Source organism: Haliotis rubra, unplaced genomic scaffold (genome assembly GCF_003918875.1).
Source record: "Haliotis rubra isolate DU_JTF1 unplaced genomic scaffold, ASM391887v1 Scf589, whole genome shotgun sequence".
Classification (NCBI taxonomy): domain Eukaryota; kingdom Metazoa; phylum Mollusca; class Gastropoda; order Lepetellida; family Haliotidae; genus Haliotis; species Haliotis rubra.
In genome coordinates, this window is record NW_025767289.1 from 464,525 (window position 1) to 484,865 (window position 20,341).

Genomic DNA, 20,341 nt, shown 5'->3' on the forward strand with positions numbered 1-20,341 from the left:
GGAGAGTGACAAAGGGAGACAACTTCTGTAGATCTTCTTGGGTGATATTGTGGGGATGCTTGTCAGATGTTGTTAGTGTAACCATAGTAGTCTTTATTTAGATTTGAAATCATAATTGTAGGGCATCATCAACGACGCCCAAACAACGGCGATAGCATCTACTGCGTTTTCAACCGACTATCCATTTGGAGAAGGGGGCTATTTTCGGTTTATAGTTTCATTAAGAAGGATCACTGGATTTCGGACGTCAAACGTTTTCGAAAGGCGATGCTCACTCTGGCAGTAACGAGGAATGATACGTCACACAGTGACAACTATCAATCTGAAAATTTCAGTGGCAAGCTAATCGTCGGATCATATTGTGAATGAAATGGTTTCATTAGTAATTTTATTAATGTGAGTGAGTGAGTTTAGTTTTACGCCGCACTCAGCAATATTCCAGCTATATCGCGGCGTTCTGTAAATAATCGAGTCTGGACCAGACAATCCAGGGATCAACAGCATGAGTATCGATCTGCGCAATTGGGAACCGATGACATGTGTCAACTAAGCCAGCGAGCCTGACCACCCGATCCTGTTAGTCGCCTCTTACGACAAGCATGGGTTACTGAAGGTTCATTCTAACCCGGACCTTCACGGGTTATTTATTAATGTATGTTTGTTACCACAACCTGCAAAAAAATAACGAAATGGGACATGAATATATATATGCATATTTCTTTCCCGTAATTTTTCGTACAGAATACTTGCGTCGGATTGGATGCTGGACTGTCTGTGCGTTAATCTCGTTGCAACATCACTATAAAAATAAAAACATTTAAGAAATACAGTTCGCTCTACCACCATGTATAGTGTAATAAAACACACTTTCGCCCTGAACTATTATAGTTAAAGTACGAGGACGCTTGCGTCCGAGTGCTTTAACGTTATAATAGTTTCGCCCTGAACTATTATAGTTAAAGTACGAGGACGCTTGCGTCCGAGTGCTTTAACGTTATAATAGTTTCGCCCTGAACTATTATAGTTAAGTACGAGGACGCTTGCGTCCGAGTGCTTTTAACGTTATAATAGTTCAGGGCGAAAGTGTGTTTCATTACACTATACATTGTGGTAGAGCGAACTGTATTTCTTTTCTAAGATGCCAAATTTAATACTTTCTAAGGAGAATTACGATTAACTTTATTAAGGCAGAAAACAAACGACGGTGTCGGTGACCTAAATTAAGAATCCGCGCACAGAGATAACTGGCGCGCTGTTCTATTGATGTGTCTGCCCCCCTACGTTAGACGAACGTTACCAGAAAAAAACAAATGATAACAGTTTGATGACGGTTTACGTTCGGATTAAATATCTTCTCTGAATTATTTTAATCACATCTGTCATTAACGTAAACCATATGGGGCAATATGAACGTCGCATTTCTACTACCAACGTAAGTTTAGATCAGTACATCCAGATGAAGCTGAGTAGATGCTTGATTGGCATTTTAGAAGATGATATTTGATGAACATAGAGATTTTTTCTGGGTTACATCTTCTTTTTATTCTCGAGTACAACGTTTCAGGGCTTGTTCTGGCCCCATCATCAGGTAAAACTGAACAGTAACTGTTAACTCTGGCCGTGACGTCACAATGCTTATGACGTCACAATGCTATGACGACAACTCCCAGCCACCTTACGCTCGTGCCACTATCAAAATTCATAAATCGCCAGTGAAGACCAGAATTTTAGTGTGCTCCCGAGGGTCGGTATTTTACAATACTGCCCAATTCCTGTCGAAACTTTTAGCACCATTAGGGAAAGAAGGTGAATCCTTCATCACTGATTCATCATCGCTTGTTAACAAACTTAAGGATTACCAAGCTTGTGGCACCATGGTCAGTTATGACGTGGTAGACTTATTCACTCACATTCCTCTAGAAGAATCCCTAGCAATCCTGCGATCCCGATTAGAGTCCTGTATAGACCATATCGACACAAAACTTTCCATCGACAGCATCATCAGTATCACATGCAGTATACAGTATCTCGAGTGCAATATACTGTATACCACATACACTATACTGTGTGCCACGCGCAGTGTGCGCCGGGCGAATGCAGTTGAGTATATCGAGTGCAATATACTGTATACCACATACACTATACTGTGTGCCACGCGCAGTGTGCGCCGGGCGAATTCCCGGCTGGGTCGTAACACCGATAGTCTCCCCCTCTCCCCTTAGCTAACACCGCATGGGGGGATGTAACGAGGTCACAGGTCAGGCATGTACTGGTCAGCTGTTTGGCCGCTGGCCTGATAATGGGTGCATGATTTAAACATACTCTTGAAATTCTGAGACTGTGGCTTTCTGCTATGGTCTTATTAGGTCAAGAGTAGGATGATCCAGATGACCACTGCACGAGAGGCATGTGGGTTGTGGACGAGGTTCCACATGGTCTTGCCATAATACCATTTTAGGAAGACAGATTATCAGATCTGAGAATTTAGTCGAATTAATGAGCGTTGGTTAGTTAGTTTGGAACTGGGAGCTGAGCACTAAGCTCCTAGTTAAACACAGCTCACAATAAAACGTTGTGGACCCGCAGACGGACTTGTGTTGTCACTTTGAGGAATATCCGCCAACACACAACAACAACCAACACCTACAACAGCATAGTAGTAGACAGCCTGAAACGTCTACGGACTGGTCCTGCTACGGCGGATATATTGGTGGAGACAAGATCTTCGGTACCTCCAAGCACCAAGCACAAAAAAGAAGAAGTTATAACAAGACAAAGTCTTCGTCTGGGGCCCACAACAACAACAACAACAGTGTCAACAAAGAACAACAGCCACAACAACACGCAACAAGGCATTCTCAAGGTAGTCTGTATGATCTGTGCTCGTCATTGTATTTTCATCATTATCATCCGTCCTCGAAGCCATTGTGATTACCCTAGTGATCATCACATGACCACCCCCATTGCCGTTTGTTGGACCTGGAAACCCGAACGTATACCAAACAAACTGCAAGGGGAACGGAGGATCCGAAAGCTACTTCGGCCTGCACCAAGCCCCTGTGTACAGTTTTCACAAATAACTTCGGAACGGATCAGCAACAACTCTGTGACAGGGATCGACGACCACGTCATTACCTGAACTTTTAGAACTCTCTGCTCCATTGCCTTACTGTGTGTTGGCAGAATAACCTACCGGAACACTTCTCGGGACAATAGTGACATTTGTTTTCAAACAGTGAGTTTATTATTTAATTGTTTGGAACACTGTTGGTAAGAAATCTTTTCTGTTACCATTTTTGTTTGCATTAAGCATGGATGTTCTTTATGACCCATGGGGCTACCCATACAGCCCGATAACATCAGAATTTAACTCCTGCTCTTCAAGAGCGCCTGCTGAACGCCAACCGACCCCACCTCCACCCACATCCAATACACACCAGCCCTGCGTCACATCCATATTGCATTTTCTTTTGCTATTGTGCATATGGTCATACTTCACAATTATTGTACACAGTTAACCACCTTCTTTTAACATCTCACATATACACAATGCATCACCTCCGTTCACCGCCTCGGTACATCAATATTAATTAGAGTTGATTGTATAACCTTAAGGATATGTTTCCATACCTGAGCTGTTATTCCGTGATGATTTTTATGCAAATGAAGTTTAGATTTCTTTAGGAGATACTCATCGCACGATCGTGTATTACATTAATGTTATCTCTTTTGAGTTTGAATGTTAGTAAATGAATGGGAACGAGTGTAAGGTGATTTGAACGATTATTATGACTGGCCGTATGTACGATATCCTCCTCCGTGAATTATAGTTGTGATATTGATATTGATTTGCCCAAGTATAATATGATATGTTATTCGCAATTTACGTTGTATATATAATGGCGGATACTGCTTGTGAGAGGATGGAGAAGGGAGAGAGCAAAGAAGAGAGAAAGAATGAATGGAGAAAGACGTTTGTGAGCAAGGGAGATACACATTTTTTTAATCAAGCTCAAACAAATTCTTTTTTCTAATGGTCAGCGTTGCACCCATCAAAACATAACTTGAGTACGATAGTAGGCAATAAGTAAATTAACCAAAGAAAAGACTCAGACTAAAGACATAATATATTGCACACCTTAGTTCACCTACACACAAATACATTACACATGAAACTTTGTTAGTATGTACTTGTTTCTTGGGTCGTGGTAATTGTAATTCCATGTTTGTTTCTTAGTATGTTATGTATTTGTATTATAATTTGAAAACATTGTAATTATGTTTATATACGTATGTGAAAGTTACAACCATATATACAGCCTCGAATAATGAACAACAATGTACCAAAAACCTATAAGCCATCAATTATTTGACATGAAATTAGATATAATACCCAAAATTTCATTTAGTTCGGTAATATGTACTATATCTATATTCAAGTATGAAAGTTAGATGGCTGAAAGATTAGCGCAGTTTTGTGTCTCGTCCGGGTGTTATATTTATGAGTAGTACAGTGAAGAAATATAATAATGATGAAGTTATCGCCATGGTAAATGTTAATGTTTTGTAGTGTTATTGTGTGTTACTCACAAGGCTGCGCTAAGAAAGGCGAATGAATGCTAATGTTTTGTTTTAAGCACAATGTGAATGCCGAGCGTGGTTGGGTGGATGCAAGAGTGACGCGAGTGAGTGTACTTTCATTAAGAGGGTGTGTTTTGTTAAAACACAAGTGATGACTGATATACTACATAGATCCTAAAAACAAAACAGGTTCAACATTTGGCATTTTCCTCGCTAGCGGTACCCAATAGTTGTAAAACCAGCATTAACAGATAGATCTGTATATATTTATTTGAAAGACTGTATATCTTGGCTGTTTATGTATGTAAGTCAACGTCCTTCGTGCTTTATATATTATTAATAAAAAAAAGTGGTCCACGGCAAAACATTGTACATTACATTAAATCTGATTATAAATCCATGTCCATTTCTAATAATGTCTGCTTTACCATTAGATTATTTTTATGTATGATTCATTTTGATGTGGTATATCGGCAAACCATGGTACCTCATTCACAACCCTCAATAGGATCGTATATCACATGCAGTATACAGTATCTCGAGTGCAATATACTGTATACCACATACACTATACTGTGTGCCACGCGCAGTGTGCGCCGGGCGAATGCAGTTGAGTATATCGAGTGCAATATACTGTATACCACATACACTATACTGTGTGCCACGCGCAGTGTGCGCCGGGCGAATTCCCGGCTGGGTCGTAACACCGATAGTCTCCCCCTCTCCCCTTAGCTAACACCGCATGGGGGGATGTAACGAGGTCACAGGTCAGGCATGTACTGGTCAGCTGTTTGGCCGCTGGCCTGATAATGGGTGCATGATTTAAACATACTCTTGAAATTCTGAGACTGTGGCTTTCTGCTATGGTCTTATTAGGTCAAGAGTAGGATGATCCAGATGACCACTGCACGAGAGGCATGTGGGTTGTGGACGAGGTTCCACATGGTCTTGCCATAATACCATTTTAGGAAGACAGATTATCAGATCTGAGATATAGTCGAATTAATGAGCGTTGGTTAGTTAGTTTGGAACTGGGAGCTGAGCACTAAGCTCCTAGTTAAACACAGCTCACAATAAAACGTTGTGGACCCGCAGACGGACTTGTGTTGTCACTTTGAGGAATATCCGCCAACACACAACAACAACCAACACCTACAACAGCATAGTAGTAGACAGCCTGAAACGTCTACGGACTGGTCCTGCTAAGGCGGATATCAGCCTTGTATCCAGCTGTTTTGAAACATCCTATTTTACAAGGCAAGATCTGATATATCAGCAGATTCATGGTCTACCCATGGGATCTCCACTCTCACCTCTCATAACTGAAATATTCATGACCAACTTTGAGGAAATTGCTCTGGCTACTTCACCATTCCAACCACTATGTTGGCACAGGAAAGTTGATGACACGTTCTCTATCCTAGACAACCATCATGACCCCAATGCACTCCTAGACCACCTCAACAATCAACACCCTAGAATTAAGTTTACGATGGAAACAGAGCAGCAGAACAAACTCCCTTTCTTGGACATCGCCATTGACAACTCAAACAACCAGCTCATCACGTCGGTCTATCGCAAACCTACCCACACAGGCCAATATATTCACTATCACTCAAACCACCATCCCCAAATCAAGAGAGCAATTGTTGCCACACTTGCGAGACGCGCGAAAACGGTTTGTAGCCCTGACCTACTGCAACAAGAAACAGACCACCTGATGACAACATTCATCACATACAATGGTTATCCAAAGAACCTTGTAGAAACCACCATAAAGAAAACACTACAAGATCAAGTTCAGCCTCCTCCGAAACCTGAACCATCTCTCATCCGCATCAACATCCCGTATGTTGGGCCCATCAGCCACCAAGTCAGGAGACTCCTAAAGAAATTGGCCAGCATTGACACCACTTTCTCGTCTGGCAAAACCCTTAAAACTTTGCTATGTGCAAATGGTAAGGGGTGCAATCACGCTATATCCAACCCTAAATGCTGTGTGTATAAACTGAAATGTGACTGTGGTGACATCTACATTGGTGAGACAGGCAGACCAGTAGCTACACGTGTGAAAGAACACAAAACTTCAGTGGACAAATCAGATCTGAAATCTGCAGTTTCCCAACACATTATGAATAATCCCGATCATGAAATTGACTGGGAAACTGAAGTCCTCGCAAAAAACATCAGTGACTGGCGGAAACGCAAGTTGATTGAAGCTATCTTCATCAAACGCACAAAAGCAGCAATAAACAGGGATCAGGGTGTCTACCTCCCAAATGGTACATAAAACAATAAGACAATACCCTACCCTCGTCACTGTTTCCATGTATAAAGCATAATTTCTATGTATACACTGCTATTACTTTACATTCTATACATTTATAAATACGTCGCTGTACGTTTCTAAATCAATCAACAATTTTGTATAAGTATCTGCACAGTTCTAAATTGATCCATTAATTTTGCAGTAAACGACATCTTATATATTCATAATAACATTTATTACCCACGTGGTCAACGTATGGGTAGTTGCATACTAATCCCGTACGTCACACGAGTGTCGTATCGCGTTGACCTGTGTCGTAACGACTTGACCTGAGATTCTAACGATTTGATTGGATAACCGATGACCTCTCAATTAGGTCACATTCTGACGTAACTATTTTTTCATTCATAACGAACACGTGAATTCATTCATTCCATAACTTAAATGCAATTGTGGGAATGTAAACATTGCGAACGTTGCCGTGTCGCTGTTTAATTGTGAGTCGAACTGAGACATTATATCCGTCGAAAAACATAAACGCAATGTTTCTACCAGTGATGTTAGCCGAATGAAGCAACTGCAAACCAAGAAACGGGGTGCTACGGAGTAGTTTACTGTAGGAGGCTGTACGAGGCGATGACAACTGACATGCATCCTGACGTCTGTTACCAAGGCAGTGACGTCATTACAGTGACGTCATGCAAATATTGTACTACAGTACAAAACTCTTCCGCAACCTCTTTATGAAACCGGTTTCGGTTTGAAACCAAAAAATAACAAAAATACACTATTTTGTCAATTTAATGCATGTAAGACGTGGGTAATAAATAAAATACCACACTTGGTCTCATTACATACGAATTATACGAAACTCGTGACCTTCCTATGTCACCTAACCTCGCTTTCGCTCGGTCAGATACCATAGGAAGGACACTCGTTTCGTATAATTCGTATGTAATGATACCTCGTATAGTATTCTCTATTTATTACCCACGTGGTCAACGTATGGGTAGTTGCATACTAATCTCGTACGTCACACGAGTGTCGTATCGCGTTGACCTGTGTCGTAACGACTTGACCTGAGATTATAACAATTTGATTGGATAACCGATGACCTCTCAATTAGGTCACATTCTGACGTAACTATTTTTTCATTCTTAACAAACACGTGAATTTATTCATTCTACAATTTAAATGCATTGTGGGAATGTAAACATTGCGAGCGTTGCCGTGTCGCTGTTTAATTGTGAGTCGAACTGAGACATTATATCCGTCGAAAAACATAAACGCAATGTTTCCACCAGTGATGTTAGCCGAATGATGCCATTGCAAACCAAGAAACGGGGTGCTACGGAGTAGTTTACTGTAGAAGATGGTACGAGGCGATGACAACTGACATGCATGGTGACGTCGGTTGCCAAGGCAGTGACGTCATTACAAGGTGACGTCATGCAAATATTGTACTACAGTACAAAATTCTTCCGCAACCTCTTTATCAAACCGGTTTCGGTTTGAAACCAAAAAATAACAAAAATACACTATTTTGTCAATTTAATGCATCTAAGAAGTGGGTAATAAATAAAATACCACACTTGGTCTCATTACATACGAATTATACGAAACTCGTGACCTTCCTATAAAGCGAGGTCAGATAACATAGGAAGGTCACGAGTTTCGTATAATTCGTATGTAATGAGACCTCGTGTAGTATTCTCTATGTATTCTATTAGCCATGTCATCTGTATCTATTGACCACCACATGTATTGCGTCGTCATAGCATTGTGACGTCATAAGCATTGTGACGTCACGGCCAGAGTTAACAGTTACTGTTCAGTTTTACCTGATGATGGGACCAGAACAAGCCCTGAAACGTTGTACTCGAGAATAAAAAGAAGATGTAACCCAGAAAAAATCTCTATGTTCATGAAGCTGAGTAGTCAAGCGACATTCCACGATTGCATTGTGGGAATGTAAACATTGCGAACGTTGCGGTGTCGCTGAAAACTTGTGAGTCGAATTGACACATTTTAACCGTCGTAAAACATAAACGTAATGTTTCCACCAGTGATGTTAGCTGCGTGAAGCAACTGCAAACCAAGAAACGGGATGCAACGGAGTAGTTTACTGTAATTTTCTTAGTTATCCCCATTCTAATTCAACTCGTTTTACGCTGTTTTTTCGTGAAAGAAATTCATTATTTTAAACCAGGTCAAAGTTCCTGTAGGTCAAAGGTTAATCATATCACTCCTTGAACTTACACCATCGCCAGAAAAAGTAGTTCCCTTTTCAAACTACACACGTTTATTATGTGCACACAGACTAAATCTGACAATGGAGCACCTTTAGAATACAGCACCACAACTTCTCGTGAGGACGATCTCTGCCGTAGGTCACGTGTCATTAAGACAAGCAACCAGTTTGTGAAAACCCGTCGGACGCGAACCCACGACCTTCGGATTGTTAGCTCGACAGCTAACCGACTGAGCTACGTCCACACTGTTACACAAGGTGCAAATTTATCAAGTCATTCCTGTGACGTCACGGAAATGAACGGAAAGAGTCGAATAGGTCACGGACAATTACGAATGCTACGGGTAGACTTGGTGTCATGTGATTTTATTCTACGCCGAATGGATCCGATGCCATTTGGCACACTCGTCCCATTCCGTAATCTACAAATTAACGTGTGGCGTGGAATGAGCCGATATGCCTCAAACTGAAAAGGGTTGTTGACGTCAGGCGTCAGACGTAGATTTCACGGTGTATGCATGAATGACGCGCTTTTATATAAATCGGTGATTTTGTGACAGAAAAGTGATGTAGGGAACACTGTAAGGATAATGTGGATCGCACTAAGGAACGAGGGAGACATGAGCATGTGTAGTGACGGCACGAGGGTGAGTTAGCCTTCGCATCATTACTTTACAAAATTTATGTTGCGTGTGAAAGAGGCTTCAGTGCAAATTCCAGGCCAATTTCCATTAGCCCAAAATTTCTACATTAACCCATTTCATAATGTACTTTCGACGTTTTTGGTTTCCCGTTTTTGTGTGAAAAAAAGTATTAAAATGCTAAAAGGAAAAACAACAAATGGTAGATCTACTCACGTATTACACCGGACATGTACCTACTATATTGGATTAGGTCCCTAACCCTAACCCTTAACCCTCAGCCCTAACCCTAACCCTAACCCCTTGAAATAATCTTAATAAATAGAATGCATTGACCGAACCACCGGACATGTACCCAACCCCAACCCTAACCCTAAACCCTAAACCCTAACCCTAACCCTAACCCTAATCCCTTGAATCAATCCTAATAAATAGAATGCATTGACTGAACCGGCACTGACACGACTGACGTGTCTAGTGTAATGCATTATTACCGCTTCGAAAAATAAAATACTAATAAAACACTTTTCTATGTAATGGTGCAAATTACTGAATGACAAAAATATATATGTAAATTTATAAAATTACAAAATACAAACTACACAACACATAACACCTCAGCAGCCCGTAATACAAATAAATATGAGCGTATTAGTGAAAAAAAGAAACATATTTCAAACTGGTGCTTGCAAAATATTGCGCATCCGCCGGTATACAACTACTGGAAACTCTCAACATCGTTGGGCTTATGCAATGACATAGCTCGTAGAGATTAAACACCAGTGAGCGGAGCTTATACGCACTCGCTGAGCCAGACAACCGTGTTGCCATGCAGGCGTCATAGGGCACTGTTTCGAGATCGTGCTTTCGAACAAAATCACATTACATTACGTAAAAGGGTATTATGACGTATTTTTAAAGTTTGTGATGCTGTATTCTAAAGGTAGGCCCTGACAATGATGAATAGATCATAGTATTATAGATAAAATGGAAGGAATTATGATGAAACCGCCCTCTAGTTACAGAAACGAGCGGCCCGTAACTACCGGCCATTATCAGTTCTGTTGTCAAATGACGTGACGTCACGTTCCATAATGACGTCATAATCTTGTTTCATGATCTAACAGTGTTGGGTCTAATTTATGATACTATTTTGTCGTTTTTTAACACAAATTTCACCCATTTTAGCTGGATAGGGCAGTTAATTGACCTATGGCTTCTGCAAATGACAATGTCCTGCAAAGCAGCGTTACCCCAAAAGTGTAGGGATACATTTAAAGGTTTTGGTGAATCGGTTTTCAAATTGCGACCGTATATGCTGATTATACGGTCGGAAATTTATAGCATTGACCAATCAGAACTCGTGTTACATACTAAGTTGAATTAGAATCTATAATCGATGACTCCGATTGCCTTATATCAATGTTTTGGGCAACGGGATTGGATGACACTCTTTTTCTGTTCTGTTTTGGTATAGATCCTTACACCGTTGTCAAGCAAGAATGGTTTGGTTGTTGTTTACCGTCGCACTCAGAAATATCCCAGCTGTATGGCGGCGGTCTGAAAATATCCAAGTCTGGACCAGACAATCCAGTGATCAACATCATGAGCATCGATCTACGCAAGAGGGATACGTTGACATGTGGGTCAACCATGTCAGCGAGCCAGGCCACCCGATGCCGTTGTCGGCTCATGCGACAAGCATGGGTTGCTGAAGAACAATTCTAACCAGGATCTTTACGGTCAAGCTAAGAATGAAGCAATGCAGCACAGCACAACACAATAGATACGTCTAATAGGGACTAAACAACATGTTATGTATGAAATAAATTAACAACAACAGTGGATAACAGAAGGAAGCCTAATCATAGTAAATGAATGAAGTGTCCTGCAAACCCTCGTGCTGAGTTTGTAAATCGCGTTATACTTCACTCTTTCTTGACAACGGTATATATCTATATATCTACAACGAAACGTGTGTGTGGAGCCCTACAACAGATGTCGCAGCATTATAGAATAAAGAAGCTGTTACCATACAAGTGTCTTGCGTTTATTTGACCACTATTTAAAAAAAGTGACATGACAAATTGTCAAATGCTGTAAATGCACATGGGCGTGTGACCTGATCTTCATGAAAGGAAGCAACATTACATGTAACTTTCTCTCCAGTCAGTTGAGTTTGTTGGCATTGTAACTACAAACGTAATCAAGTCCAAGCTCTTGAAAATATAACTTTATGTTATACTGTTCAGTGGCGGATCCAGAGGGGTGGGGGGTGTGTGTGTCCAGGGGGTTCGAAGATCAGATTGAAGTTAATGTTTTGCAATGGCGGAGCCAAGGTGGGGTTCAGGGGATTTGAGCCCCCTGAATCCCACCCCATTCCACCCTTTGACAATTTCTGGATCCGCCTATGCGGTTAAACACAGTTCTTTATGCAAAATAAGGCAGCTAAAAGAATCAACATCTGAGAGGTAACATAATGAACTTCACTGACAATACAACAGCATTTTTTAATCTACGTTTCCAAACTGTAATCTACGTTACCTTACCTTACAAACAAAAGCATTGGACGTAAAATCGCAAAAAAATGCAAATCAAAACGACATCGAAAATATATAGTGGCGTTAGGATGGGGTTACTTCTGACAAGAACCAACAAAAAGGTGGAATGTTATTACAACATGTGCGATCAAACACTAGCCTGAAACATGTTAGAATAACAATATAAGTTAATAATCAATAATTGGTGACTTAATAATTACTATATGGATACATAATGTATCAAACTGATGTCATCGGTTCCCAATTGCGCAGATCGATGCTCATGCTGTTGATCACTGGATTGTCTGGTCCAGACTCGATTATTTACAGACCGCCGCCATATAGCTGGAATATTTCTGAGTGCGGCGTAAAACTAAACTCACTCACTCACACTATCAAACTGACTGTCAATCGATTGCTGTTTCGAATATGAGCTTTATTTCATTCTTTGGTATCGTATTATTATGACAGTTCGTGGGTACCTGAGATGCATTTAAGGTTCTTTTGAGTATTTCGGTGTCACAGAACATTAAGATCAGCCGAGTGAAGTCACATAGTTTTTGGACGTATACTGTGGATGCTTCGCAGGGTAGGGCAGGTAACAGCTGCATGCGTGAGATAATTTCCCCGATATTTCTACCCCATTTGGGGTCTATTTCATATAGGTGCATTGACATAGGTGAACGTATGTTATTATTACTGTGCACTTAAGACCATTGTAGGTTTTAGGGCACAACACACGTGTTAAAACGATAACGTTGCAACATTGGATGATTAAATATGTCCACAATCATATACTGCAGATATTTACACATACATTACAATGTCATCAAACAAACAGGACATCGCATACGCACGCCCTTAATGCATTCGTTGAACCATACGCTATAATTAGATCGATATTCAACGCACTGAGTCAGATGTGGAGGTGACCTGACTTCTATTTTTAAACACCGACGAGTCCATTATATATATCAACAAGAAATATCGTCAACGGCTACAAATAATTATTGTAGCGGTTGATCAATATTTATTCGACAACAGTTGCTCGTCAATTTATGAACTTTTATAACTTTTTGTGTTATTTGCTTAGTTGTTTCTATTCATGGAAAGAAATACGCAATACAAGTTGTTGCTCACTTATCTCACTACACCCCCGTTAAGTGGAATCTCCCTGTTGTGAGTTCCCCGATCAACACGTCCTGCGGCAGACAATCTCTAACGTGTCTGTTTTAACAGTGGCTTGATAGAGGGGGATTGGAATGTCGGGTGTAAAGGACCGATTGGCAGAACTACAGGCAGGTCAGAAGGGGTCTAAGACCGATAATGAGAAAATGAAGACAAAAAATAAACCTAAAGTGGCGGACGACATGGAAAGCCTTCAAGAACAAGTCCGGGACATCGAGGGAAATCTGACAACAATAGAAAGAAATGTGAAGGAAATGGAAGATCTTCAGAAACATATGCTCAACTCGCCCTTCTGTGACAAGGCGGACGTGTACAAATATGAACAGATTGTGAACCATGTTCAACAGGTGAGCAGCTTATACACATCATGCACCTGTAGTGTTTTATGTCGATGCCGTTATGGCTGCTGTTTCCGGCAAATATTGATCTGACAGGTAGCTGTAAGCATGGGGTTGTGGGATCTAGTCTATATGTGCATTGTATATAATGGAACTATGTTTGATAATACTGCTTGTTTGCAGCAAAATGTTATGTACTACCTCTTTTTTGTTTATGTCGGCGTAGAATTCAAACTGCACGTAGAAACCACACTGCATTTTCTACTCCTTTTATGTTGTCAGTTAATTGAGTGCACTGAAAAAGTGTGTTGTGTTTCAAATAAAGGTTGAAAGAAAAAGACAATGAGCGCAGCATGGGACCCTTTGAAAAGTAACTTATGTTAACTTTACCTCCTCGCACAGTGCTAGATTACATGACCCGTAAGCATGCCGGTTGACATCAAACACTTGCATCATAACAGTCTGGAAATTCTATTACAAAATTCATGTTTACTCAAGTTGCAGAGACAACGAGTTCCCACATTAATAACACTAATTACACCTAGTCTGGAGATGGGCGTGAGAAGTGCGGAACAAGGTCATTCGACCTCACCGGGAAGATCCGGTTTAGGATTGATCTTCAGTAACCCGGTGACTAACGGGATCGGGTAGTGAGGGCCGCTGACTTGGTTGACGCATGTCATCGTATGCCAATTGCGTAGATCGATGCTCATGCTGCTGACCATGGAATTGTCTGGTCCAGACTCGATTATTTACAGACCGCCGCCATATAGTTGAACTATTGCTGAGTGCGACGTTAAACAACAAACGAACGAAAAATGATCTCTCACCAGTAATATGAACGTTATTTAGTTGTTACACTGAATGTACCCTGGCTTGATAAATCAAGTTTATTAGTGCCAGGGACACGCCTGTTACTGACATCTAAGGTCAGATTCGTGTACTGAATAGAACAGGAAGAATTTGCTTTGTAAGAGCGATGAAAGTGTTAATTCATACTAGCTTTAGTGTTAACCCTCTATGCTAAGTTTTTGAAAGGTTTTGTTTGGTTGTGTGACTTTTGCGCGAACTCGGCAATATTCCAGCTACATTACTGTGCTCTGTACATGATGGTGGATGAGATCATGTTTATAGGTTTGTAGTCTCTTGCGGCGACGTTTGTTTGGGTGCGCCAGAAATGTGTTGATCTGTGCGATTATTTATTATTGCTTGTCGATCGCCACACCCTCGAGTGTCCTGTGTCTTACATCACCTTTCTAATATGAAAAATATATTGGCCACTTGCTACCATATCTTAGCTAAACTTGCCGTCCCAACAAATTCTACTCACCAGCCAACGATGCTTGGACGTGCGAGGTAAGAGGTATGGAGGTGGTGACGGTGAATGTGCCATTGGTATATATTGTGATTGGATAGATTTAAATGTCGTGGATAATCGAAGATGCGATCGCCAAAGCTTCAGATGTAATTCTTGTGAAACAGACAATCTGCTCATTGCCGTTTATCTTTAATTTCTTCTGACTGATTTACTTTGCTGATGTGATGAACAATTGTTATACTGTCTCTGTATGTTCTGTAGGTGTCTAAGGAGGCCAGGCTAAAACTTCGAGGTCTAGAGCAAGAGACTGCCAGCGAGCAAAAGGGATCCGATGGGTCATCTGCTCTACAGAGGGTAAGAACACACCAGCTGAACCGCCTGACCAATACACTCGCGGCTGACACCAATACGTTTTTCAAGATCCAGGCAGATTACATGGACAAGATGAAGAAGAGGATGCGTACACAGCTTGAGGTGACAAAAGGAACTAACAACATGGACGAGGACGAGATGAACGAAATCCTCCAGAAAGATAACTACAATGCATTCACGCAAAACTTCATCTCGGACACGCAGGACGCAGCGTCTCAGCTTCGTCAAATAGAGGACCGACAAAACGATATCCTGGCCTTAGAGAAGAGTGTGTTTGAAGTGAACCAGTTGTTTAAGGACATGAGTGTGCTTGTTCACGACCAGGGTGAGAAGCTGGACAACATAGAATCCAACATGGCCAGTACCCAGACTTGCGTGGGAGAAGGTAATGTCAAACTGAAGCAGGCCCGGAAACACCGGAAAAGATCACGGAGATGTATGTTCATTGTGGCTGGGATAGTCATTGTTGTTGTTGTCGTCATCGCCATTGCCTTGGCAGCTACGTTTGCATAACTTCGTGAAACACGTCCGTGATGGGTACAATACAAGCAAAGTGTGCATGTGTGAAGGGCAAGGCTTAACTAAGGCTTATATGGGCCAAAAAACACCATGTTGTATTGTATGAGCATAAGAAGCGTCCTTGTAAATTATGCAAATACATATATGTAATTTCATCACATTATTTTTGCGAAACTGTATGACACGAAAGTATGAACAATACGAGGCATACAATAAATAGATATAGTTATCATCTCTGAGATGGCTCGTAGCTTATGTTCCTACATTTGCAGAGATCCAATACTGGTGTGTGTGTGTGTACGCACATGTGTACTACCCATCAAATGTTTAGACTCACTAGTGAGAATGTAGCTACTTATTGTAAAATAAATTCGTAACGTTGAAAAGATTATTGTTATGAGTTCAATAAATGATGAAACTCAGTGAAAATTGTCGACTTCTTAACAAACCTTTACACCAAAACGCAGCTGTTCACATGCACGATATTTACACATGCTTTTCAGCAATTTCATGCATGATCCTGGTGCAGTTCATCTGCATAAGGTTTGCAGTTGATTCCCCTAAGTTAGTGGAGAAATTCATCTCCAATGAAACCATATATATGTTCATGACATGTAGTGAGTGATTTAAGTCTAAACTGTTGATGGGTAGTAAGTTATATATACCATGGTGCACAGTTTCCATCATTGTCTGCTTTAAGAAACTCTTACATTGGACTAAAGCTCTCGACTTAATTTCAGATTTGTCTCTCAATGAAATTTATTCTTTTGACCCAGTACGGTATCACTGCCCCTACACTTATATAACCATGTTAGGGTAACCACGTTGGACATTTGGCTGATCTGAAGGCGTTTTTCGCTTCGATTATGTATTGACAATCATCAATCTTCGGACTATAACCAGACTAATCTATTGTTATGGAGCTGTATTTAGTTGACGGATGTAGATATGACATTGCAGATCAAACGTATATATTCAATACTTTCCTTCATTTGTTAAACGAGGATGTCCTTCGTGGTAGTTACCAGAAACTCTGATCAAAGCCCGCTTTTCATTTGACCTTATATAACCTTCAAAGTGAGAACTGAACTTCACAGATGTTGTAACCATGTCGAATAGCCACGACCGACCAGGAGCAGATCATTCATAAGTCATGGTAACTCTGTGTGTACGTTTGACATTCCAGTAACTACAGCATAGTAACTCTGTGAGTGTAACATTCCAGTAACTACAGCATGGTAACTGTGTGTGTGTGTGTGTGTGTGTTACATTCCAGTAACTACAGCATGGTAACTCTGTGAGTGTGTGTTACATTCCAGTAACTACAGCATGGTAACTCTGTGAGTGTTACATTCCAGTAACTACAGCATGGTAACTCTGAGTGTGTGTGTGTTACATTCCAGTAACTACAGCATGGTAACTCTGTGAGTGTGTGTGTGTGTGTGTGTTACATTCCAGTAACTACAGCATGGTAACTCTGTGAGTGTGTGTGTGTGTGTGTGTGTTACATTCCAGTAACTACAGCATGGTAACTCTGTGAGTGTGTGTGTGTTACATTCCAGTAACTACATCATGGTAACTCTGTGAGTGTGTGTGTTACATTCCAGTAACTATAGCATGGTAAGGCGCAATTTCCTATTGTTTTAATTTATACTTTGTTTTGTGAATAAAACGGATACATGTATTTACTTTTTTTGTGTTAGATATTTAATATGCGATGTTCGACGCATCAGTCTCCCCTTTGATGCAACGACTTCTCAACAGCTTCACCCTGAATACTGGATCGGAAACTGATGATCCTGCCTGTGACACGTGTATGACCCGGGAATGGTAACTCCACAAGTGTTATTACGCCATGGCAGAATAGCCTTCAATTGCATGTGGAACAACAAGAAAGAACTTAAGCGTTCACTGGAAGCTTTCAGAATAGTCTACGATCACGCGGGACGATATGTTAGGCAAATGATGGAATTTTCGTTCATTGTAACTCCTGCGTTCTGATTGGTACGTGTTACTGCATTCATTTCTCTATGATTAGGTTGTCTTGTGAACAATTCCGGAATTGTGATTGGCTGAACTTGTCATACGTTATTGCATTGAATTTGTTAATGAAGGTATCCTCCCAAAACTTCCACATCCCGTTAAGAAGGTAAAAAAATTAAACCACGCCCATCAAAGCGGACTACTTTCACCACCACATACGAGTTGTCGGAGAATCCCATTTACAGACGAATGTCAATCGTTCACAAGACATTTTAGGGATATCTTTAAATTATATACAGACCGTCACCATGTAGCTGGAATAGAGATGAGTGTTGAGTGTTTGTTAAACAACAAACGTACAAACCAACAAACGGAAGGAACGAAACGACATTGCTGGAGACCCGGATGTTGCTTTTTCGCTCGTCCGGGTTCTTTTCGTAAGTAGCTGTGGTGAACCATGTGGCATCCTCTTTTGTGGGGACGCTACCCTGCACGCGTGCGGGGTCACGTGCCCACATATTTCATGTGTCTAACCACCAACAGGTAGGAACAATTTGTTGGTGATCCCAAAAAACCCATACGTTAACAATCCTTCAGAGATAAACAATTCTCATGCCAGACCTTACAACTGGATAGGTTCAGCTAAATTGGTAAATGTAATTTTCCTGTTCTTAGCACTAAGTACCAGAGGGGTAAACTCAGATGGTGCTCCTTATCACAGAAACCAACGAATGATTAAATAAGTGAAAGGGGGTAATTCATATCGATAGGAATGTAGTATCGCCACTAATAAATGTATATTGTGTATCATTGAAGAAGCCCTGGATGAGTGCTTGATTTAACTGATGTTGAGTGGAAACCATTCTTTGAACATCTGGCCCTGGCGTGAATACAAATCTTTGGAAGAAAGGGAATATCTTCAAGGAACAGAGAAGATGCAAAGGCATCCTTGAATCATTTTATGATGAGCATGGTAATCAACAGCGAGGAGTTAGGTCCTGAAGTTGTGGTACAAGGTTGTTTATTAGGAACCGAAAATTGAATAGTTTGCGAACATTTGATTTGTGATTGAAATATAGAGCAGCGAGGTGAGACTGGGAAGCTTTAGGATGAAATGTTACACTGAAGGGGAAAGTTAAGGTGGTACCTATGGAGCTATCTACTAAGTCAGTGGTAGACATGCTGCTGAAATTGTCACTGCATGGATTCAGTCTTGATTGAGTCTGGACGTTCTACTTAATGGGACAGCAATTGATTGCATCTTGGAGTATCCTTACCCTTACATATATATATTTCCAAACCGTTCCTGGTAATGAGGAAGTTACCTTTTCCATAGTATGAGTTGATGACTGTATTAGCCACATGAAAACGAGGATATTTTTGTTCAGGGTATGCTGGATTCGCTGTAATGTACGTATGCCCTAACACGTTGAATGGAACAAGTTAGGGTGAATGTTTTCCATGTACATGTTCTTTGATGGCCAAAGAAGTTGATCCAAATGATGTTCAAGAATCGCAGAAAGGGCAATTTGACGAGCTGGAAGACAAAGCATTCGCATATAGTAATTTGTCATCTTTGACTATGAGTGGAGCAAATTCTAATAACAGAATGGCATCATGGTTCGATTTTACCCCATTCACAATATCGTAAAGACGATCGTTGTCTTATTTGCATATTTTCATGTTGCTGAAATACTTTGGCCATTTCAGACGTTTGTCTACTCAGAGATCCGAGTGTTCGTGCATCATCTACTATTGCTGTACCAAAGAGGGACCTTGCAAAGAACACTATACATCCAAATAGTTCTTGCCTTCGGGAAGGTGGTAAGACAGGTATTTCAGGGATAAGATCACAAATTGGATCATATGTATGAGATTTAAATGAAAGCATTAGGATGAAAAGATAATGAACATAATGGCAAGTTCTTGGTAATACGGAGTGCTGACATGCCATTCAGGTCTATTGCAAGAGAATATTTTTGTCATTCATCGACTATCAGCCGATTGGCCAGAAACCTTCAGCAAACTAATGACGTTATGCACCGTGAGGTCGACCATGCGTCGGAGGGAGGACACAGGCAGCCCTTGTAAGAATTACATGGCTTCCACATGATTGTTTGTCCAACAGAAGGGTCCAACAAAGGGTCTGTTGTTATCCGAAGAGCACAAAGCAGCACGACTAGCTTGGTGTCAAGCTGAACTTCACTGGAATTTGAGGTCACTGGAATTTGATAGTTTGTTAAACAACTTTATTATTTTTAGGACATAAATTCTGGAAAACAAAAATCACTGAGTTGGTCTGATGTTTTGATTCTGATCAGTGTTTCATTGAGTATTATAC

The 20,341-nt window shown here is 40.8% G+C and overlaps 1 protein-coding gene across 1 annotated transcript; it reads left to right on the top strand.

Moving 5' to 3' along the window:
* The first annotated feature begins 13,449 nt into the window (after nt 1–13,449).
* Nucleotides 13,450–16,440, top strand: LOC124254971 (syntaxin-1A-like). The gene is made up of 2 exons (XM_046688815.1): nt 13,450–13,817; nt 15,388–16,440. Exons 1-2 carry the CDS (start codon nt 13,545–13,547, stop codon nt 16,009–16,011), a joined length of 897 nt encoding a protein of 298 aa, XP_046544771.1. The 5' UTR covers nt 13,450–13,544; the 3' UTR covers nt 16,012–16,440.
* The last annotated feature ends 3,901 nt before the right edge of the window (nt 16,441–20,341 follow it).

What these genes read in the sequence shown, in the direction of transcription:
- LOC124254971 (XM_046688815.1), top strand. Translation starts at nt 13,545, where the DNA reads ATGTCGGGTGTAAAGGACCGATTGGCAGAACTACAGGCAGGTCAGAAG. An exon ending in TTGTGAACCATGTTCAACAG is followed by an intron (nt 13,818 to 15,387) that starts GTGAGCAGCTTA and finishes TATGTTCTGTAG; the next exon opens with GTGTCTAAGGAGGCCAGGCT.